The sequence below is a fragment of the Phyllobates terribilis genome, unplaced genomic scaffold, assembly GCF_046119375.1.
Source record: "Phyllobates terribilis strain yellow unplaced genomic scaffold, ASM4611937v1 Scaffold_1__5_contigs__length_1240528914, whole genome shotgun sequence".
NCBI classification, from domain to species: domain Eukaryota; kingdom Metazoa; phylum Chordata; class Amphibia; order Anura; family Dendrobatidae; genus Phyllobates; species Phyllobates terribilis.
This window is the reverse complement of record NW_027362761.1, coordinates 497,050,230-497,074,449: the sequence shown is the minus strand read 5'-3', so window position 1 is coordinate 497,074,449 and position 24,220 is coordinate 497,050,230. Positions and strand designations below refer to the sequence as shown.

At 42.7% G+C, this 24,220-nt stretch overlaps 1 protein-coding gene across 4 annotated transcripts in view; it reads left to right on the top strand.

Moving 5' to 3' along the window:
• AP3B1 (adaptor related protein complex 3 subunit beta 1) overlaps nucleotides 1-24,220 on the top strand; it is a 579,624-nt gene that overhangs the window by 77,756 nt on the left and 477,648 nt on the right. For all 4 annotated transcript variants that reach the window (XR_012320508.1, XR_012320502.1, XM_073680171.1 and 1 more), the window contains exons 8-14: nucleotides 565-711; nucleotides 2,537-2,634; nucleotides 3,179-3,233; nucleotides 3,625-3,696; nucleotides 8,366-8,428; nucleotides 10,034-10,166; nucleotides 21,682-21,791. Coding sequence is in view for 2 of the 4 variants with exons in the window: in XM_073680171.1 (XP_073536272.1) it covers nucleotides 565-711; nucleotides 2,537-2,634; nucleotides 3,179-3,233; nucleotides 3,625-3,696; nucleotides 8,366-8,428; nucleotides 10,034-10,166; nucleotides 21,682-21,791 (678 nt within the window). In the remaining 2 variants the exon portion in view is untranslated. The remainder of the gene's footprint in view (nucleotides 1-564; nucleotides 712-2,536; nucleotides 2,635-3,178; nucleotides 3,234-3,624; nucleotides 3,697-8,365; nucleotides 8,429-10,033; nucleotides 10,167-21,681; nucleotides 21,792-24,220) is intronic.

Sequence of the window (24,220 nt, the reverse complement as noted above, 5' to 3'; positions counted from 1 at the left end):
TGTGCCTTCTCTCCCTTTTTAACTGAAACACAGAATGCTTGTTTTAGTACTGGGATTATGCAGCCATTCTGTCATGGATTTTTTTCAAAGTAAGTACATCAGTTTCATCAGATTTCTGACTTATTTATGTATGCAGTTTGCATTGTAAAATCTGATAAGATATGTTTTAATCCATCAGTACTGATGGCTTTTATTACCTTTTAACAACAATTCTGACTTTCTGTTTTGACCCTTTTCCATATGCTATTTTAGAACATTATTGATTGGTTGTAGCTCTCGCTGTACCACTGTCTATGAACCAAAGCATACAGGTCTTCATGGACTTGACAGGCGGGGGCTGCCATGCCCCAGCTTTCCCCCATTCTTTTTGGAGCTGCGAAAAAGTTTTGGGACTGTTCAGTTAATAGCATCTTGGAAAGTTTATATACTTCATACTGGAATTCAGCTTTTTTGCTCCCTCACTGAAAAGTAGTTTTGTGGTGTAAAAGTCCTAATTCTTCCATGCCGGTGCTGTGCCCTGTCCTTGTCTCTCAATGACTGGTCCTAACTGATGAACCTTTACAGGATGAAATAGAAGACACAAACAACTTTTACCAATCTGATGAAGAAGATGAGAAGCCAGCTGACCAGAAAAAGCCATATACGATGGATCCCGACCACAGGCTGCTATTAAGAAACACCAAACCTCTGCTGCAGAGCAGAAATGCTGCGGTGAGATTCTGTACTTATTAGCTAATAGTTTCTTTGATGAATCCGCTAAGTATTTTTACATTTTTTTGACAACTGTTCTAGTGCAGGTTGTCAAAAAATGAACACCTTCTTTTTTTTTTTTTTAAATGCATGTATTTTTTGAGAAAAAAATATTACTTGAAATGTTTCATCCCAGTTTTTTTTTTCCTGGCTTCAGAATGAGTTAACTGAGGATGAATCGGTGAGCTCATTCTGACACAAGATTCTGTGATTCACGCCTTCTTCTGATCTCCCCTTAGACCACATTAAATTTCAGTTCCACTTTATGACCATATAATATATTGGCAGAGAAAAATTCAGAAGAAGGAAAGTAACCGTCATAAACTCCCTGCAACTGGTGCAAAAACTTTGAATGAAACTCAGTTGCAAAAAATTATAAGTAAAAAAACTAATGCAATTAGAAAAAAAAGAATAAAAATAAATTGTCTGCATAGGGTGCTTCTGCATCGAAGGTAGAAAGTACTAATCATATGTTCTTGCTTTGACAACCGTTATCAGGCAACTTTCATGTTGCCTTCATACATATTAGGCCGGTTTTGGTGTCATTTAACTTAGGATTTGTTCTTCTCTTTTTTTTTTGATGCATGTTAGGAGTATACCATGAAACATACTTGTGTACAGTGGCATGTAAAAGATAAAAATATATATATATAATATTTTTTTTTGCCTAAAATGCAAAGGAAATGTTTCATCGTTAACTTTAGGCCTTTTAGAGATCTTTTCATCTTCAACTTGCTTAACTGTTCACAATAACAGTCATTTTTACCAGGGGTGCTCAAACTTTTACATGTCACTGTACTGCAACTTACCCGTAGGTCCCTATGTGTTCGGCATGTGCCAAATCTTCATGTGCTGGCCTCTTATTCTGTCCTACATAGAAAAGCGGGGTCTCGTACATTTTCCTACGCAGTGAGGCACATTAGAACAACATATATAACAGTAAATGTATATATCCTATATAGTGGTGGCATATGTTGTATAATAGTCCTGGTGCATACCTCCAACATCCTTGGAAAATGAGATGTGTATGGCTCCTTGGCTGGTTACAGAGAGCAATAAATACACAGTCGCAACACAATTTTTAATTTTGGTGAAATCTGGCACAAAAATTTAATATTTGCTTCACTAGAACAAATGCTGGTTTGTCATTGTTTTCCAGGATCCTTCTGCTTTTACTGATTTGCCCTCATACAGGGGTGGTATTATACTTTCTGGAGTCAGTCTATGTGCACACAGCATCTTTTTCAGAAGGATTCTGCCCTGAATCAACTTGAGAAAGTGCCCTATAAAATGAACATGGTGCACAGCAATGTCAAAACGACTTGTTGTGCACATGTTCCGTATTATGTCACTTTTTAATCTCTTTTTAAGAGTTCAGAAACCATGAAGCGGTTAAAAGAAGGTAACCTGTTTGTTATTAGGGCGGCTTCTGCTGGGAGGCCACCTGTGCTCTATGCTGAGAGGATAGATTGGAGATGCCTGCGGCTTGGCCACCGCAAGAGCGTCAGCAAAGCTGCCAGGGAGGCGACTTCAGCACAACGACTGCTGGCGTTTTACTGGGAAAGCTCAGCGGCTGTGCAGGCGTCTAAAGGACCGCGAGTGCACGTAACATTTCTGTGGATCTGGTTCACAGCCTCTTCAAATAGTGAAATAGTGTGAGTCCTTGATCAGGAGCAAAATAAACTGAGACTAATATATAATCCAGCACGTGGTAAATATATAAAGTATATTTGTATGGTGTCAGTTGTCTGTGTTATCCTGATGGTATTGATATATTTCTTAATAGGTGGTTATGGCAGTAGCCCAGCTTTACTGGCACTTGGCACCAAAATCTGAAACCATTACAATTGCCAAATCCTTGGTCCGTCTACTCCGCTGTCACAGGTAACGAACATGAATAGTTTGTTTCTTTCTTTCCTTTTACTTAATCTTTCTCTTCTATTTAATGTTTAGATCTGAGTAAGATAATTGTGATCATCACCTTCACGCTGCAGCCAATTTTCGTTTTTGTTCTTTTATTTTTTCCATCCTTCTGAAAACCGTAACTTTTTTTTATCTTTACCTTTTCCGTCGACCTAGTTGTACGAGGGCGCGTTTTCTGCTGCACAAGTTGTAGTTTTGTATACCATTCACTGTACTAAATAATGTATTGAAAAGTGGGAAAAAAAATTGCAAGTGCAGTGAAATAGTGAAGAAAACACAATTCTGATCTTTTTTTTATATGTTTATATAAAGTTCATTACAGTAAAAATGACCTGGGAACTGATTTCCATCCAGGTCAGTAGAATTATAGTGCTATTAAAGTTAGAGAGATACATGTTACAGTCATTATGGATGCAGATGAGTGGTTGTTGTTTATAGATTTCTTTTTGCTTTTTAACGTTTGTATATTTAGTTTATTTCTATTCTTGTTCATTTCTTTTTATAGGGAGGTGCAGTACGTTGTTCTACAGAACATTGCCACAATGTCCATACAGAGGAAGGTAATGAAAAGTCTGGTGGTGGCGCAAGTGGCGACGTGCAACTTAAAAGGGGGTGTCTGGCCTTAGGCTAAAAGTCTGCAGTCACTCTATGTACTGCACGCTGTCAGAATTCTCCAGCATCAGGAGCAGCGGGTGCGTGACTGCAAGTTTGCAATTTGCATACATGCAGTCATATGCCAACTAGACGTGTGCGGCCTTTCTCAATGCAAGTGAGGCTGGACACGTCTAGTTGGAATGTGTCCGGAAGTATGCAAATCACCTGCTCCTTGCACCGGAGAATCCTCACAGTGTACAGTGTGCGCACTGTGAGGATTCACAAGTCTACAGTCACAGACTGAACAACCCCTAATGCCAGCTATTGTTGCATTACTGATCTGTGTTTGTTTTGTAGGGTTTGTTTGAGCCATTTTTAAAGAGCTTCTATGTTCGATCAACTGACCCTACTATGATCAAAACCCTAAAGGTAAGAGCAAGGCATTTGGTAAACTACTATAAAGGACAACATTTCAGCTCTGGACTAGAATGTTGTACACAACTGGTTAACCCGAGTTTAATCAATTCATTACCCTAATTAGAATAAAACTGTGTATACTCACCTCTTGCAGCGGCACCGTTTCAGTAATGTCAGCACCGCTTTTCCTGGAGTGTGTCGTGACTTGTTTTGTCATATACTGGTTGCAGCCAAAGAGCGGCCGCTCATTGACTGCAGCCTTCACTATCTCGTCAAAGCGGACTCCTGTCCTGCCAGAATATTGATGAGCTGCAGCCGCCACAAGTCATGTCACTGTCTGGGAACAGCAGCGCTGACATGGCTGGAACGGGGCAGCTGCAGGAGGGGAGTATACACGGCTTTTATTTTAATTAGGGTCCTGAATTAATCTAGCTGGGGATGTCCAGCAGTGGACAACTCCTTTAAACCTACTTGGTATGTAAAATCCTGCATTTTGTGAACTGACATACTGGTGCTTCTCACAAAATTAGAATATCATCGAAAAGTTAATTTTTCTGTTAATGTTGATGATTATGGCTTACAGCCAATGAGAACACAAAAGTCATTATCTCAGAAAATTAGAATACTTTATAACAACAGCTTGAAAAATGTTTTTAAAATCGGAAATGTTGGCCTACTGAAATGTATGTTCAGTAAATGCCTCAATACTTGGTCGGGGCTCCTTTTGCATCAATGCGGCGTGGCATGGAGGTGATCAGCCTGTGGCACTGCTGAGGTGTTATGGAAGCCCAGGTTGCTTTGATAGCAGCCTTCAGCTCGTCTGCATTGTTGGGTCTGGTGTCTCTCATCTTCCTCTTGACAATACCCCATAGATTCTCTATAATAGATTCTCTATGGGGTTAAGGTCAGGCGCGTTCGCTGGCCAATCAAGCACAGTGATACTGTTGTTTTTAAACCAAGTATTGGTACTTTTGGCAGTGTGGACAAGTGCCAAGTCCTGCTGGAGAATGACATTTACATCTCCAAAAAGCTTGTCGGCAGAGGGAAGCATGAAGTGCTCTAACATTTCCTGGTAGACGGCTGCTCTGACTTTGGTCTTGATAAAACACAGTGGACCTACACCAGCAGATGACATGGCTCCCCAAACCATCACTGATTGTGGAAACTTCACACTAGACCTCCAGCAGCTTGGATTGTGGCCTCTCCACTCTTCCTCCAGACTCTGGGACCTTGATTTCCAAATGAAATGCAAAATTTACTTTCATCTGAAAACAACACCTGGGCCCACTGAATCTCCCCCAAATTTCTGAATGGCCTTTTCTTAATCTTTTCAAGGCTGCGGTTATCCCGGGTGCTTGTGCACCTTTTCTACCATACTTTTTTTCTTCCACTCAACTTTCCATTAATATACTTGGATAAGGGCTTTTTGCCAGAAACGCGTTGAGATGTATTCCCAACCTGTATGATCTTTTAAATTATTTTGCAATAAATTTAGGATTTTAATTATTTTTGGGACTTGCCAAAATTATTTTCTTATGCTTGGATACAGCACTCTGTGAACAGCCAGGTTCTTTAGCAATGCCCTTTTGTGGCTTACCCTCCTTGTGACGTGTGTCAATGACTGCCTTCTGGACATCAGTCAGGTCAGCAGTCTTCCCCATGACTGTAGAGCCTACTGAAACAGACTAAGGGAACTTTTTAAACGCTTAGGAAGCCTTTGCAGGTGTTTTTTGTTAATGATTTTAATTTACTGAGATAATGACTTTTGTGTTTTCATTGGCTGTAAGCCATAATCATCAACATTAACAGAAATAGATCACTCTGTTTGTAATGACCCTATATAATATGAGTTTCACTTTTTGTATTGAAGAACTGACATAAATTAACTTTTTGATGATATTCTAATTTTGTGAGAAGCACCTGTAGATTACCAGTCAACAAGAGACTGTTGGTAGCAAGTAAAGAGGCTTTTCACTATTAATGCCTCTGTGACCTATGTAAGTGATTGGTCTCTATAGGATACTGCTTATGCAGCTGTCTCTATACGTGCACTGGGGAGAGCGTAATAATGTGGAAAGTGCTTATTGGCCCTCAGTTTTCTCAGGATGCCTAGTTATTACTGCCAGATGTGACACTAGTAAAAAAAACTCTTCTACTACGTCAACGACCACAGAATTGTCTTTCTGCTTGTATATGTATAGCCATTATTGCTAAGCTGCTGTGGTAAAGGGAGCCAGTCACCAGTTTCTCCTCCATATAAAGTAGGGCCAGCACCTGTAAGACCTCTGTTACAGTATAATTATATATATCATATAATATACAGTGGGTGAAATAAGTATTGAAAACGTGACTAATTTTCTTAGTAAATATATTTCTAAAGGTGATATTGACATGGAATTCTCACCAGATGTTGATAACAACCCATCCAATCACCCATAGATGCCCATAATTGAAGTTATGTGTAATAATGAGAAATGACACACGGATAAAGTATTGAACACACTTAATGAAATTTATTTAATACTTCGTACAAAAGCATTTGTTGGTGATGACAGTTTCAAGATGCCTCCTGTATGGAGAAACTAGTCGCGTGCATTGCTCACTTGTGATTTTGGCTCATTCTTCCACACAAACAGTCATCAAATCCTGAAGGTCTGGTGGGCTCATTCTATGAACTCTGAGCTTTAGTTCCTTCCATACATTTTCTACTGTATTCAGGTCAGGTGATCGGCTCGGCCATTCTTACAGCTTTATTTTCTTTCTCTGAAACCAATTGAGAGTTTCCTTGGCTGTGTGTTTGGGATCATTGTCTTCCTGAAATGTCCACCCTCGTTTCATCTTCATCATCCTGGTAGATGGCAGCAGATTTTTATCAAGAATTTATCGGTACATTTGTCCATTCATCCTTCCTTCCATTACATGACATTTGCCATATCCTGAAAAACGTCCCACACCATGATGTTCTCACCTCCAAACTTCACTGTTGGTATGGAGTTTTTCCGGTGATATGCAGTGCCTTTTGGCCTTCAAACATGGTGTGTATTATAGCATCCAAAGAGTTCAATTTTGGTTTCATCTGACCAGACTATATTCTCCCAGTATTTCACAAGCTTGTCTAAATGTTGTTGAGCAAACTTTAAACGCGCATGAACATGCCTTTTTGTTCAGCAATGAAGTCTTATATGGTGAGTGTGCATACAGGGCATGGAGGTTGAGTACATTACTTATAGCTTTCTTTGAAACAATTGTAAGGGCAAACAGGGTAATGGGATGTATCAGAAGAGGTATAGCTGCAAAGGATGAGAACATTGTTCTTCCACTGTACAAAGCACTGGTCAGACCACACTTGGAATACTGTGCTCAGTTATGGGCCCCAATATATAGAAAGGATATAAATGAGCTAGAAAAGGTACAAAGGAGGGCAACAAAATTAATAAAGGGAATGGAGGGACTGCAATACCCAGAGAGGTTGGCAAAACTAGGACTATTCAGCCCGGAAAAGAGAAGGTTGAGGGGGGACATAATAAATGTGTACAAATATGTTAGGGGACAGTATAGAGACCTTGCCCGGGATTTGTTCAAAAGGAGGGATATTACGGTAACAAGAGGGCATTCACTAAGACTGGAAGAGAAAAGGTTTCAGCACCAGCATAGGAAGGGGTTCTTTACGGTAAGAGCAGTGAGAATATGGAATTCACTGAGTGAGGAGACGGTAATGTCGGATTCACTACACCAGTTCAAGCGGGGACTGGATGCTTTTCTAGATACCAGGCAGATTTCTGCATATACTTAAAAATAGAATAAAATAGTAGGTTGATACAGGGATTTATTCTGACTGCTGGTTTCAGAGTCGGGAGGGAATTTTTCCTCAGGTGAAGATTGGCTAAATCATTTGGGGTTTTTGCCCTCCTCTGGATCAACTTTAGCAATTACAGAACTAACAGGTCGAACTTGATGGACGCAAGTCTTTATTCGGCTTTACTAACTATGTAACTATGTAATTTTACCTGCTGATTCCAGGTGTTTCTGTAGCTCTCCACATATGATTCTTGGCTCTTGGACAACTCTTATAACTGTGATAATTCTTTTCACTCTTCTCTCTGAAATCCTGCAGGGAGCACCTGATTGTGGCCAGTTTATGGTGAAATGATGTTCTTTCTACTTCTGGATTATGGCCCCAACAGTGCTGACTAGAACAGAAATGCTTTTGTAACCTATGCCATCAGTATGTTTTGCAACAATAAGGTTGTGAAGGTCTTGAGACAGCTCACTGGTTTTACCCATCATGAGATGTTTCTTGTGTGGCACCTTGGTAATGAGACACCTTTTTATAAGCCATCAGTTGAACCAGCTGATATTATATTTCATTAAGTTGCAGGATTGCTTTCCAATTACTGATAGATTTCAGCTGGTGTCATGACTTTCTGTGGCTTTTTGAACCTTCTTTCTCCATGTGTTCAATACTTTTTCCTCTGTCATTTCTCATTATTACACATAACTTAATTTATGGACATCTATGGTTTGATTTCTTTGCGTGTTTGAATTGGATGGATTGTTACCGACATCAGGAGAGAATTTTGTGGCAATAGCAGTTTTAGAAATATATTTACTAATATATATATATATATTGTGTATATATGTATGTATACTGTTATTTCATTGTTAATTTCTTTCTTTACAGCTTGAAATAATGACAAACCTGGCCAATGAAGCAAATATCTCTACTCTACTCCGTGAATTCCAGGTCTGTCTGCTTTATATCGCATTATTCTATAGTTATGCTTCATCAGGTCTCTTCTAACTGGTATGGATGGCAGAGTCAAAGTATAAAAAACACGCAAACACCATATAGAAAAATGGAGCAATACACATCCAAGAGATGGGCCAAATATCACAATCTTTATTAAAGGGAACCTGACAGCTGATTCGTGTTACTCCAGTCATGTGCTGTGTATGTTTTATTATGAAACTCTGCAATGTTTTGGGGAAAATATACTTTGAAGAATCTGCTAGCGACAGGTTCCTGTGTGTGTATAGAAACACCATATAGAAAAATAGAGCAATCCACATCCAAGAGTAGTGCCCTGCGGGCCGTGTGGAGCCCTGCGGGATTGCCGCCGGTTGTTAGGTGTAAATGCAGCTTTAGTCCCTGACAAGAGAATGGTTGCCATAATCCCTCGGTCTGTTTATTAGGCGTGTGCCCTGGCCTAGTAATTGCCGTACATTAGTTACTGGCCAGAGGCCTTATCGGGATTGACAGCTAATGGGAAGCTTTATTATCGGGTCTCGGCTGTGTCCTGTGATCATTAGATGGGCATCGTACAGGATCAATTGTCTGTGTAAGAGCACCGGTGACCTATAAAGACCGTGTATACCCCGGTAACATTTAGTAAATGATCAGTTTCCCGTAATAAACTTGCTTGTTGCAGTCTTTCACCAGTGTGCCCTCACATGGAGACAGTGGCCTCTTATGAGACATGGAGGTAGGAGTCCGGGCCCTGCACACTGTTACCTCCTCAATGACACTTCATAGGTTTAATAGATTGTTTTCTTCCAAAATCTTGCCAAAAAAGCCTGCGATATGTATTGTTAACTCTGACCACAACATAAGTATAGGCATATCCTCATCTTGTTATTATTATTGCTTATATAGCGCCATTAATTCCGCAGCGCTTTACAGACATTATCATCACTGTCCCCATTGGGGCTCACAATCTACATTCCCTATCAGTCTTTGGAACGTGGGAGGAAACCGGAGAACCCACGCAAATACAGGGAGAACATACAAACTCCTTGCAGATGTTGTCCTTGGTGGGATTTGAATCTAGGACCCCTGCGCTGCAAGGCGTTCACCCATTTGCTGCCTTGGGGTGGCATCTATGGGGGCATGAGGCTGATCATCAGTGAGACTCTGCTTATGGCCACCTTCATTCTTCCATATCCATCTTTATATTTTGACAGCATGATTGGTCATGTTGAAGTCTATGAAAAAAAAAAAAAATTAACTATTTTGTAATTTTGGTGTGTTTTTCCCTTTTGGTTTTGCATTGTCCCTTGGCTATATTGTCGTAAAATTAAACCCTATTCATGTTCTGTTTGGTTATGTCAGTGCCGGCCTCGGCGCGGGACGTGAAAAGTAAATCTTTCAGCAGCCCGGGGGTCCCCAGAGATGAAGTCGGTGCCGCGGATTCTCACACTCCAGCTCTGTGAAATGAAATTGTAGAAAAGAGAATGAACGGAGCAGATTGATACTTCATTACTATGTGAATTCACTTGTCACTGAGCTGCCCAAGGCTGTAATGCAATTTTAAAGTCCCCTTGTAACGTGCATAAATCTGTTTATTTTTAGACCTATGTAAAAAGCCAGGACAAGCCGTTTGCCGCAGCCACAATCCAAGCAATAGGCCGATGTGCCACCAATATATCTGCTGTGACTGACACGTGTCTTAATGGCCTTGTGTACCTATTGTCAAACAGGGACGGTAAGATAATCCATCTTTTCCTTCATTTACATGTAGCATGACAACTTCCAATTGCTTTCTCCGCATTATCCTTTTATACATTTCAAAGTTTGCAGACACTTATTTCAGAGGGTCTGGATACTAAATGGTGGAGTGTCGGCCGCCTCTTCCACTTGTCAAAGTGTACTGTGCAATGAGACTTGGGCTTTTTAATATATAGATATATATATATAGATAGATAGATAGATAGATAGATATTCAAAGGAGCTCTCTGGCAACGTTTCGGCTCTGAGTGTGAGCCTTTCTCAAGCCTGCTTGGTGCTGTTCTTAGTCTCTTATCTCTATCTTTCCTCTATTGATGCTCCTGGAAATATATGAATGAATTCACAACTGATCACAAAAGTATACACCACTGAAACTTACTGATCCTTATTAACTTTCTCCGTTATGGTGTCTGTGACATAAATCACTCTGAATGATCATTAGGGGCGCCAACCATCCTCCGCGTCAGATATAAACATCTTGTATATAGACTGTACAGGAGGGGACTTAGCAGTTCACCAACATATAGTCTTCAGGAACGCTGCAACATATTCTTTCTTAATTGTACCATCCTTTCAAGTCATTTACCTGGACATGTCGTGTATATGGCCCCTGATGGACGGGCACATGATGCTACTCTGTCCGCATTTCTTCTTAAAACTCATTGTGCCTTCATCAGTTCCTATATACAAGTCTGGGATGGCCAGGAAAAGGTGCAAATAAGTAAAGTGAATCCAGACATGGTATCAGTGAGAATTTGGATTACTGGATTGAGGTCTTCATGCTATTTTATCTCATTTTATCTCAGATTTAGAGGAAACCTATCATTAGATTCATGCTGCATGAATCAGAGCCTGGCTGTGCTCTGTCGTTCCAGAGAAAACCTAGTTAGAAAAGCAGCAGACAGAGACCTCATCAGTAAGGAGCGGCCCCCCGGTCCGCTGCTCCCAGTTCCTATAGATTGAGGTCCTGTCAATTAACTTGAGTGGGGGCCGGAGGTAGAAGCAAGCTAGGGGCCACATGGGACTAGTCAGGTCTCTCCCTATAGTCCCTGGCGGCTTATCAAGTTGTGTTCTCTGTAACACTGTAGCTTTAAATTAAAGGGTTAATCCCCCCACCCCTAAATAAATAAATAAATAAAAATGTCAAGGCTGATTGCAGCAATGACGAAATTAGTATTCGAGGCTGAATGTGCGAATGGTAAAGCCTCCCTAATTGCCATTGTTTTTTCCTTTCATATCTCTGCCTGTAGGGGGCACTGCGGGAGGCAGATCACCTTCTGTTAGGACTTCTCTGCACATTGAATCCTGCTGCTGCTGATGAGGATATTTGTGTCAGTCATACATTTCTAGGATTAAATTCATTTGACAGATTCCTACTAGTTAGGGAAATAATTAAACACGGTTTTGCCTATGAAACAATAATGGCCAGGAGCCACACACATTTGGTGATATCAGGCTGTGTAAGTGACACCGCAGCGTACAGTTGTGACGTCATGGGAGTGATTCATGGCGCAGGTTGTACGTGTGATTTGTGTGTGCCGATGTGCCGGATCCCCCTACTGTCGGTATAGGGTTTCTGAACCCTCATCAGTCAGATGGGTCAGAGCGTCACTCGGGTTGGGATGTTGACAATGGTGACCACCACTGATGTCGAGTGTCATATTCCCCGGCATTATTTCCATCTGCCCTTATGAAGGCAGGTTCTGCTCCCATCTATCGTTTTCTCAGTCCCGCTACTGTTAATATCCAGACATCTCTCAGAGTAGGGGAGCTGCACTTTTTCATTATTAGAAGCATTTGGGCTGTAAAAACTGTTGCAAAATCCTCTGTGGATTTGATGTCTCCAGAGCTCTGCTCATCCCAATCCTACAGGTTTGGGATTACATCTGCATCATGCCTTTAACCCCTTCTGGACATGGCTATTTTCAGTTTTCGCACTTATTTTTTTTTTTCCTCGCGTTCTTCCAAGAGCCATAACTTTTTAATCTTTCTACCAGCATAGCTGTATAAGGCTTGTTTTTTGCGGGACGAGTTGTACTTTTGAATGACACTGTTCATTTCATCATGTGATGCACCGAAAAATGGGAAAAAATTCCAAATTCGGCAAAATTTTTGTTGTATCTTCATTTTCCAAGGTCCGTAGCACTTTCAATTTTTGGTTGATGGAGTTGTGTGAGGGATTGTTTTACCAGGTCGTCCATCATGACAGCACGACAGGAGGTAGTCCTACTTATCCTCTAGGGACAGGAAACACATGAGAGGTTAAAAGCTCCCCCCTTCTCCACCTCATCCTCAGTGTTTTTCCTGTCCCTAGCAGGACAGGATGCAGCAGAGAGGACGCAGCAAAACGAAGTTGCCTGTGAGCCCAGGGGGAGTCTTGGCACGACTACTGATCTCTCCCCTTTCCCCTGTGAAGATGCTCCACGCTGATACCTCACTGGGCAGTGGTCCGTCAGCCATGTCAGTTGAAGCGAAGGGAACTCCTGACTCTGCCGCTTCCCTCTGCGGAGGGCTCTCGGCTCCACACCATGCTGATTTGCCACGACTTCCGTTTCCGACCTGCGCGTGCGTTCCAGGGTGGAACGCACTTCCGGCGGAGGCGCAGTTTTGATGACTCTTGCGTTCCAGGGTGGAACGCACACCGGAATTAAAGAGGCATACACCAGTCTGGGCTGCATGGCGTGCGTTCCAGCACAGGAACGGAAGTGGATGACGTGGGGGACGTCCTACGACCGCCTGGATCAGGTAAGACCCTTTAAAAGGGTACTTACACAGGGGGTGTGTGCACATTCTGAAGCAATGGCTACCAATCCTATTCGCTCAGAAACAACGGCCGAGTTGTCCCTGGGTAGTGTGAGTATTCCCCACATCCACCATTCCTCCTCTCCCTGGTAGACAGGTAGAACAGAGTTTTGAATAAAATTCTCATGTCTCTTCTAAATTAGGATAGACGAACCCAGAAGTCCTGATCTTCCTCACGGAAAAAGCCTTGGAAGTGACGAACAGACGTTATTCTTAACGGACATGCTTTTCATAATAAGAGAGGAGGTCCAGAATACGGTCTTTATCCATATACCCACCCCGATCCTACAGTTACCCAAGTCAGAACAGTCCTCCTCCCTCCACAAGAGAGCTAGATGGGAGATGGAGGAGTCCTCTGAGGAGGGAGCATATCCCTATTCTGATTCTGAGCAGGATCTGGAGGGGGAGAAAGAAAGCATTCCTCAGCTACCATCAGAGGAAAGGAAAAAATATGTTTTCTTCTAAAAATATTGATAACTTACTAAAAGCAGTAAGAAATACGATGAAGTTAGAGGACACGCAGGTCTCTCACTCAATACAGGACGAAATGTTTGGGGGCCTCAGAATGCAAAGGAATAGAGTGTTCCTCGTTAATGAACATATCCTCGTCAAAACCAGCGGCGAAACGCGCGTCGGACCTGGTCAGCACACAGGGGTGAGCTCAAATTATCATTATACATCCTTATTGCATGCCTTGATTGGACTTCTCAATATTGTGCAAGGTTTTTTCACTTTGATAGGTGGGATGTTAGAGATATTTACCAATAATCTCCCATAAGATAACATGTATACTGTTGCTTTGAGAGTATAATCAGTATGGAGCATTGGCACGTAGCACTTTATATAGATATTGGTCTGATATTTTCTCTCTCTGCGCTAAGCAGTAATTCCATATAACTAACTGCACTTTGAGGTATAGATTTGCTGATATTAAGCTATCCACAGCACCTTTGCAATAGGGCAGTGCAGGGATGTTTTATTGATCCACATACTGCTTGTATTCCCCTGAGTCTGACCTTTTTATGTATGTTCTTTTTCCTTTGTCCAGATATGTATTTTGTATATGTATTTTATCCAATTCTCTAATAAATGCTATATTTTACGTTACCATAGTTCATATGTCATGTGTATAAGGTTTCGTTAATGAACATATCAAGCCTGGAAGCGTGGGAAGACCCAGAGAAGAGGCTGATCAATCCTATAGACTTTAAAGCCATTCTTCCATTTGACCCGGAGGAGATCAAGATCTGGGAGGAAATTCCCAAAGTAGACATTCCTATTGCCAAGGGTGGCAAGGAAAACTTCAGTACCCTTTGAGGATTCCTCCTGCCTCAGAGATGCAATGGACGGGAAAGCCGAGGGTTTACTGAAAAGAAGCTGGGAGTCATTCCCAGCAATCATCAAAGCTAATATAGCAGCTACTTCAGTGGCTAGGTCAATGTGCCTCTGGAATAGATGAGCTCTTGGCCCAGCTCATATCTAATACTCCTAGAGGGGTTATGTAAGATACCTTACACTTGTTAAAGTCAGCAACCGAATTCATGGACAATGCCTCAGCTGAATCCGTCAGGTTCGCAGCCGGAAGCAGTGGGCTTTCCAATTCAGTGAGATGGGCCATCTGGCTTAAAACTTGGTCAGGAGACAGCCACTCTAAAAACAAGCTCTGCTCCATCCCATTCTCGGGCACACAAATTTTTGGCCCAGTCTTAGATGAGATTCTGGAGAGGGCCTCGGATAAAAAAAAAGGGGTTTCCCAGAGGATAAATCAAAAAAGTACCAGTCCTTTTGTAAACTCCGTCAGTCCCCCGGGCAGGATTACAGAGGCAAGGGTAAATCTGGCAGGTGGAGTTACCCCAAAGGAGGTATGGGTAGATCCACCCAGTTTTCCTCCGGCCCTTCGGGTAGACCCTGATGCCAGAAAAGTTGGGGGGAGGCTTCAGTTTTTCCTGGAGGGTTGGCAGTCCATAACGAACAACCAATGGATTTTATGAACCATAGGGGAAGGGTACAAAATAGACTTTTCCCATCCTCCCCCACATCATTATCAACTTATCCGTCCACAATCTCTCTCTGTCAGAAAGGCTTTGACTGGACATAGTAGACCTTGTAGAGCTAGGTGCGGTCAAACCAGTTCCTTCAGAAATAGGCCGGGGTCACTATTCCTCCCTCTTCTTCGTAAAAAAGACCTTTGGCAAATATCGTACTGTTATAAACCTAAAACTTATAAATCAGTGGGTGAAGTACAGGAGGTTCAAAATGGAGACCATAAAATCCAGCATTACCTTTAATAGCGAAAGACTCGGTAATGTGCACCTTGGACTTAAAGGATGCATATTACCATGTAGCCATCCATCCCAATCATCAACAATTCCTGAGGTTTGCTCTGGAAATTCACAATATAATCTATAATCTCCAATTCACGTGTCTACCATTTGGTCTGTCTTTAGCTCCATGAATTTTCACGAAGATAATGACAGAGGTAGCGGCCTTCTTAAAAGGACGTGATACGATCATAATTCCATAATATCCTCCTACTGTGATGGTCCAGCAACAGGACCAGACTATCAAAACCCTAGAGATCCTAGGGTGGTGTGTAAACTGGGAAAAATCTGACCTCCAACCTGACACCAAAAAAGTGTTCCTAGGGGTTCTTGTAGACTCTCATCGTCAGATTTCCTCCCTCTCCCTTGTAAAAGAGGAAGATATCAGAGTAAGAGTCCTGAATTTCCAAAGGAGAAACTCCATATCAATCAGGTATGCCATGAGGGTCTTAGGCCTAATGACGTTTGCATCTCAAGCGTAAGGTGGGCTCAAGCTTCCTCGAGATTAGTACAGAGAGTAATCCTTTCATTCTGGAACAGACTAACAGGCTGGACAGAAATATGGTGTCTGCAGAACTAAAGTCTTCCCTATCATGGTGGACATCCCAGACAAATCTAAGAAAGGGAGTAACATGGGTCCTATCACCCTTCGTTCAGATTACCGCAGATGTAGAGGGCCGATATCTTCAGGACACATGGTCTCCCGAGATACAGTGAAGATTGTCCAATTACAAAGAACTAAGGGCAGTCTGGGACTTGATCCAGCAGTGCCAGGATCTAATCAAGGGGTGTCATGTAAAGATTTTCTCGGTCAACAGGACAACCGTCTCCTTCTTGTGCAGACAAGGAGGCCCGAAGGGCAGATTCCTGCAGGTCTTAGCATAGCAGTTCTTCCAATGGGCAGAGAGCAATGAAAACAAGATAGCAGATTTTCTCAACAGAGAAAAAATCTGGTCCTCCAAATGGGAACTTAACCAAGAAGTCTTCCAGCTGATAGTCCAGAAGTGGGATGTGCCCAACCAGAAAGAATGCAAAACTACAAAGGTTTTTTCTATGAACCCAAAGGACAACCCAGAAGGAGTGGACGCTTTTTCTCAGCCCTTGGAAACAGGTCTAGTATATGCATTTCCGCCAATTCCTCTTATCTCAAGAGTTCTGAGAAAGGTACATGAAGATCGAGCAACTATGATCTTAGTGGCCCCCTATTGGCCGAAGAAGAGCTGGTTCCATTACACCACATGTCCTTAGAGCATCGATTCAGTCTTCTGGACAGACAGAATCTGCTAAACCAGGGTCCTCTCTTGCATCAGGATGCCCATTTCCTACAACTGACAGCATGGATCCTGAATGCGGATCCTAAGTTCCAAAGGCCTCTCTGATCGTGTAATAACAAGGATGTAGGCTAGTAGAAAGCTGATAACATCAGCAATATATTCCAGAATATGGAAACAATTTTGTGCTTACGCAAGGAAGTCAGTTCTGGAGACTACCCGCCCGTATATCCCTAAGGTCTTGGAGTTCTGCCAGCGAGGGTTTGAAAAGGGGGTTAAGACCAAGCACTTTAAAGGTACAGATCTCTGCCCTAAGTTCCGTTTTGGACTACTCCCTGGTAGACCACCCGTGGAAATTAAGGTTCACTAGAGAAGTTACTCGCCTAAGACCCACAATTAGAAACCACGTTCCACCGTGGGCCCTAAGTTTGGTGCTAGGAGCCCTATGCAAGGCTCCCTTCAAGCCCCTAGAACAGGCGGGTATTAGACTACTCTCTATGAAAGCAGCATTTTTAGTGGTAGTCACCACAGCGAAGCGAGTGGGCGAGATCCAGGTGCTATCAGTGTTAGATCCATATCTAAAAATTCTAGAGGACCGGATAGTTTTCAGGCTAGATCCCTCTTTTCTCTCAAAGGTGATATTCAGCACTAACCTAAATTAGGAAATAATTTTACCATCTTTTTGCCAGCTTCCAAAAAGATAAGGAAGAATTATTCCATACCCTGGACGTAAGGAGATCGGTGGTCCCCTACGTAGAAGTGACAGCACCATGGAGACAAGACTCTAACCTGTTCTTACAACACTCGGGGAAGAATAGAGGCAAAAAAGCCTCCAAACCAACCTTAGCTAGATGGATAACCATAGCCATATCTCTGGCATAAGAGTCAGAGGGAAAAGAGCCTCCAATTGACATTAGAGCCCATGCCACTAGGGCAATATCTGTATCCTGGGCTGAAAAGGCGGGAGCATCCATGGACCAGATTTGCCAAGCCGCAACCTGGTCTAATATATCCAGCTTTTGTAGACACTACGTCCAGCTTGTAGTATCAGGTCAACAGCTAGCCTATGGGCGGAAGGTCCTTCAGGCAGTAGTCCCACCCTGAGAAGCCACTGATTTGGTGTTTCTCCTGTCTTGCTGTCATGATGGACGACCTGGTAAATTAGGAATTAGTCCTACCGGTAATTATATTTCCAGTAGTCCATCAAGACAGCACCATTATATTCCCTCCCCTAATCTTAATACTGATGTGAATGTAACATTGGTGTAAGTGTAATAAAATAGAGTTGCGTCCATCCTGGTGTGGTGATTGGTACAAACACTGAGGGTGAGGGGGGACCTCTCATGTGTTTCCTGTCCCTAGAGGATAAGTAGGACTACCTCCTGTCGTGCGGTCATGATGGACTCCAGGAAATATAATTAACTGTAGGAATAATGAGCTGAAGTTTTTATTGCTACCACATCGTGGTAGATAAGTTATGACTGCCTTTTATTGCATTTTTTGTTTCTGCCGTTGCGGTGGCCGAAAAACCTCAATTCTGGCGTATTGATTTCTTATCTTGTGATGCTGTTTACTGATCGGGTAAATAAATTCTATATTTTGATATATTGTACTTGGATGTGGAGATACCCTACATGTGTGTTTTTTTATTAATGTGATAACAAGGGGTAAATTCAAACTTTTATATATTTTCATTTTTTTTACTGGATTTTGTAGTCCCCTTAGGGACTGATCACTTGTACTATACACAGTAATACCACCGAATTGCTGTGCATAGCAAGAAATGTTTGTCTCCTATGAATATTACTGCCATTATTTGCCAGAAAAGATGAGGGTTCAATTCCTGAGCCTGCATCAAAGCCAGGGAGCCAACATATGACGTACCAGTATGTCGGTAAGTGGTTAAAATGATTTGTCTAGGATTAGAAAAACATGGCTGCTTTCTGTCAGAAACTATTAATCTCCTGCCCTTGGATTGGGCTTGGTATTACAGCTTCGCTCTGACCACCTCAGGGGCTCAAAATACCAATTCTGGACATGACCCTTTTGTTTGGACGCCATCTTCCGGTTGCTTCAAGAAATTTGCATGTACATTAGCAGCATTAGTTTGACTCTAAAGCATCTAATGAGCGTGTGCGAAGATGCTGTGTAGTGAGATGTTATCAGTCATTGTAATTATGCCTGTGATGATAATGAGCCTGCTGAAAATATTCTTGAAAGGAAAAGAAATGAGTCTAAAATGGCTCCAGTGGCCAGTGTGAAAATTGCAGAATTACAAATTTGGGAGAAAAAAAAATACATGTAATACACAAACCTGATTAAAACAAGTGTTTTTTTCTGATAACACTTCTTTTAGTGTCCATTCCTCATGATGTCAGCTCGTCACACAGGCCAATACAAACTTTATGGGGACAGAATGAACGTTAACATAACAGTTCTGTCCCTCACAGCTCGCTTGTCACCAGCACATCCTGTATTTACACAGGACAATGTGCTGCCGACTTTTAGACTACCTTAAATTATCCAATCAGCTGACGAATGAGTGTTTTTCTTCTTAATCGGCTGATTGGCAGCATGTTTACACTGGCAGATCATTATGGCACAAGTGTTCATAAGGACGGTCATTCACCAATTATTGGCTGTGAAAATGGACCTTTAAACCTATAAAGAGGTTTTATGGATTACTAGTGCATTACCGATTCATCAAATATTCATTATTCTTTGGAAAATTGACATGACTTTTTGTTACACAATCTATATTCTGCATTAGTCCCATAGATCTCTACTTGCCGTCATTCTACAGGATCCCTCGCTGTTTCATGGATCACACTGCTGCCCGGCTCGTTACAATACAGTCATCATGGATGTAGTTTTTGTAGCAAACCGTACACCGGTGCGTCCGTCACGTCACTGGATGTGAACAATGACAATTCTGTTGAAGCAGAGATCTTGATATTTGGAAGACATTAAAACAAAAGGTGTATGGATACATTTGCAGGACTTTTGTAAACACTTCTAGGCTGTTCTTGTGACGATGTGTGGCGGGCGTTGTGCGGCCCTCCAGCAGGTGACAGTAGAATACCATGAATAGACATCTCCTGTGATCTCTCCACATTTATGTTGGGCTTTGCCTTTTTCATCTATTCATAAAAGAAGTGGATGTGTGAGGATGATGGATGATTCTTACCTGTGTGACCTCTGTGTGATTGTCCATACATGTGACCAGCGTGTGACACGTTTCCAGGTTAATAATTATGATGTAAATATAGGTGAATCATATACATCTGAATTATAAGATTACATTTGATTTACAGAAATTAATTTTAGTCAATTAATTTGTAAATTCATTACTTATGTGGCGATTAGGATTTACAGCATAGATTTGTAATTTTTGTTTATGGCTACATTTGCAATTAAAGGCGTTATCTGCTACTTTAACTTACTTTATATATAGGCTTAGGGTGGTGCTAACATTAAGAAAGGAAACAAAATCCTCACCAATTGCACCCTGGCTTCTTACTGCCGCCAGTCTCTCCACCTCCTGTTCCAGCAGGAGACGTCAGGTAACCGCTGAAAATGAATGGCTGCAGTGGTCATGGTCCCCATGAGACAGAAGAAAAAGGGATTTCCAGTTAAAACAACTCATCAGCTATCCCCATGATGGGTAATAAGTAGTGATGAGCGAGCATGCTCGTTTAACCCTTTAACCGAGCATGCTCGGGTGCTTACCGAGTATCTTCGGCGTGCTCGTGTATTATGTTCGAGTCCCTGCGTCTGCATGATTTGCAGCTGTTAGGGAATCCTCACATGTGTTGAGGCTGTCTAACAGCTGCAAATCATGCAGAAGCAGGGACTCGAACATAATACACGAGCACACCGAAGATACTCGGTAAGCACCCGAGCATGCTCGGTTAAAGGGTTAAACGAGCATGCTTGCTCATCACTAGTAATCACTTCCTGATTGGTGGGACCTGCATCAATTGACAAATCAGGGAATCTCCTTTACTAAATGGCAAAGCAGGTCTGACACCTGACCACACAATGGGGCTGCTGAAAAAAGCTGAGCACTGCGCTCGGCAGCCCCACAGGGAATGGATGGAGTGCCGGATGAGCATGCACTTTGCCGCCCCGTTCTAATGGGGATAAAAGTTCCAGCTGTTTCACATCCACTGATCAAAAATGTACTGCCTATCCTGTGAGTAGATGATAACTTGATTTCACCGTACATTCCTTTAAGGCCGGGGCTGATTATGCAAATACTCTTGGATCAAACTCTGCCAGAGTTTGATCCGAGTGTCATCGAAGTGTAATCCGATTCTCTTGCATGATGGAATCGCATCACAGGTGTGGAAAAAACTGAGAAAGCAATTTCTCCATCGTCTTCATTCTTGGTGTCCACGGTAATTGGACTGCACTCAGATAACATCCGAGTGCAGTCCGATGTTTCACACACACACCCATAGACTTGTATAGGTGTGTGTGAGCCGAGTCTTGCAAGCATGCTGAATCGGCATGAGAAAATAATTGCAGATCTAAGCTGCCCATAGTATAACATTGAACCTAGTGCTTATCGATAAAATATCGGAGCGCACTCGGCCGTGTTATACGGCAGTATGAGTGTATCCCATGAGTCTGGCTCAGATGGACCTTGACTGCTGCAGCCAGTGGATGCCACTGATGGGCTGCAGCGGTCACCTGAAGCCTCCCCTGATGGAGTAGGAAGCTGGGGCACCCCCAGTGCGGAGGAGCAGTGGGGATCCTGTGGGTAAGTGCATTACTTTTATTTATTTTATTTATATTTGATCTGACATTGACCCATTTAAAAAAAACAAGATGGGTAGTGGAGCCCCTATAAATATTATTTTCTCTATTAGGTCACACATAACAAACGTATGTAATGTAAAGTATAAATTACTGTGTCGTAATCCTCTATCATTTTGTTTTGCTTTTTGTATTAAATGTATTAAACCAGTAAAGGTGCAGACATTAAACACATGCAGTATAAAGGATATTAGTCTGGTAATTGCTGCACCTGTTTCTTTTTAGTGTTTGTATCACTCCTTTTAGTAACACTTTTCTTTCCCTTCCCACTTTTTAGATATTGTGGTGGCAGAAAGTGTTGTGGTCATTAAGAATCTTCTCCAAAGTCAGCCGAGTCAGCACGGCGAGATCATTAAGCACATGGCCAAGCTGCTGGACAAGATCACGGTAAGTGTCTCTTTGCTTCTGATCAGGCCTGCACGTGGGGGGGAATCACAGATGGTTATTTTATGTAGTTGCACATTTTTCCAAGCGTTGTAAAGCAAATCTTGTGATTCATGACGCACTAAAAATTTTTGTATGGACTTGAAAGTCGGGTAAAAAAGTGTCCATTGAGCTTAAAGGAGTTTGTTCCAGAAATACTAAAAATCAAACCATTTAAAATATTATTACAAATAATCCTCTTGTGTTTAGATAATGTTACATACTTGTTCTCGCTCCTCGTGGTTTTCTGATTCTCCTTCAGAATGTCCCTGGTTAGTGGTCGCACATGCTCAGTCGCTCCGCTCCTGCTCCTGGATCCTCTTGTACACGGCAGCGGAGCAATTCTTGCTTTTACACATGAGCACTGGACACATTAAATGGACTTATCTAGAAAGAATCAAAAGATGTACAGGGGGCGCCACAACAACTATGTAACAGCAACAACTACACACGGGTTTTTAATCCTAAGTCTTGGTACAACCCATGAATCATTTTGGGTTGATGAATGATTTGTCTTCATGTGCATTTATCGCACTTGCGGATGAATGTGTTTGAGTTGCTCGTTGTGGTCACTTAATTTTGTAGGGAAGCGGGTGTTTTACCCACAAAATGAAGTAATCCTTCAGTGAGAAACTCAAGAGCTGCAGTTGCTCAGACTCATTGTGTATTTTGGCTGTGAGCACATTCAATGCATGTGCTGTGGCCAAAGGCTAAAAATTACCCCTGTCACTTAGAGGAAAATTGTCATTTTAGTTCAAAAGTTTTTAAAGGGAATCTGTCACCAGTAGTGTTGAGCATTCCGATACTGAAATATCGGGTATCGGCCGATATTCGCGGTATCGGAATTCCGATACTTAATTCCGATACTTTTACAATATCGAATACCGGAATCGGAAGTTCCCATAATGCCTGAGCTCTGCAGTGTCTGTGAAAGATGACAAGTTGGATGGCAGCGCGATCCAGCCTGTCATCAGAATGCCATCCCAGCGGGGGAGAATTCTCCTGATTGTTTAAAAGCCGGCGCGCGGTAAAAAGCCGCCGGCTTTTAAACAATCACACAGCCCCATACTGCTTCCCCGCAGCCTCCCACCCCGATCCTCCGCTCCCCTCGCCACCTCCAATCCCAATCGTAAATTAGGACCGGGCGGGGAGCGCAGCACCAAGGAGCGAAGGACCCGGGCGGGGAAGCCGGCAGTGAAAAGACTTCACCGCCGGCTTTCCCGTTCTGTGCTGCGCTTTCCCGCCGGTTATTTCAAATGAACAGCTGAGGTATCCGGTGATGCCGATCAGCTGTTCATTTGAAGTAGCCGCGATGCCCTCAGAGGGTTCATGTGAGTTCATGCTTGACTGCATTGCATGAACTCATATGAACTTTCCCACGGCCGCACAGGTCAGCCTCACCTCCCAGACCCGTCATGATTGGTGTGTGTGGGTGTCTGTGCGATGTGTGCGTGTGTGTGCGGGGTGTGTGTGCGATGTCTGCGTGTGTGTGCGGGGTGTCTGTGCGATGTTTGTGCGGGTGTGCGCGGTGTCTGTGCGTGCAGGCAGACATAGGCCGATGTGACACTACTACTCCCATCGGCCTATGTCTGTCCCCGGTCCACTCGTGCTAGCAGGATCAGCTCGATGGGAGCAGTAGTTCCCATCAGCCTGATCCTGCTATTTAAATTGCCCTACTGTGCCCCCAATAAATTTTAAATACATGTCATTGGTGGCCAGTGGTTGCCTACAATAAATTAGTTCATACATTACCTGTCCCCGCCGATCGCCACCTAAAATAAAGTAAAAAATAAAAAACTACACCTATACTCACCTAGACACCTAATTCCCCGAAGCCATCGATCTCCTGTAATAAAATATAAAATAATAAACCACAACCTTATCCTTACCCCTCCGTAGTAGTCCACGAGTGTCCCACGAAGATCTCCAGTTTAGAGCAGCCACATAGAATGTGACCGCTCTGAACCGCCGCCGCCGCTAGAATGACGGGGCCGTAAGGGTTCACCCGAGTTCAGGCAGCGCTGCTCCGGTTAGCTCCTTTACGGCCCTACTGTATCGTGAGAAATTCCCACGGTACAGCACTGCCGTAAAGGAGGTCTCCGGAGCAGCGCTGACTGAATGCACTCCGGTGACCTCAGTCAGGGGCTCCCGCTGCCGGGAGCGGACGTGTTCCCGGCAGCGTGAGCTTACAGCAGCCATGACAGCTGTCACCATCTCCAGATGTGACAGCTGTGCATGGGAGATCAGCGCAGGAACGTGGACAGGTAACTATTATTTTTAGTAAACTAAGAATTAAATAAAATTGTGTGTTTTATTTCAAATAAATTATTTTTTTCTGGGTGTAGTGTGTGTTTTCTTTTTAACACTTTGTAGGTTAGTAATGGGGTGTCTTA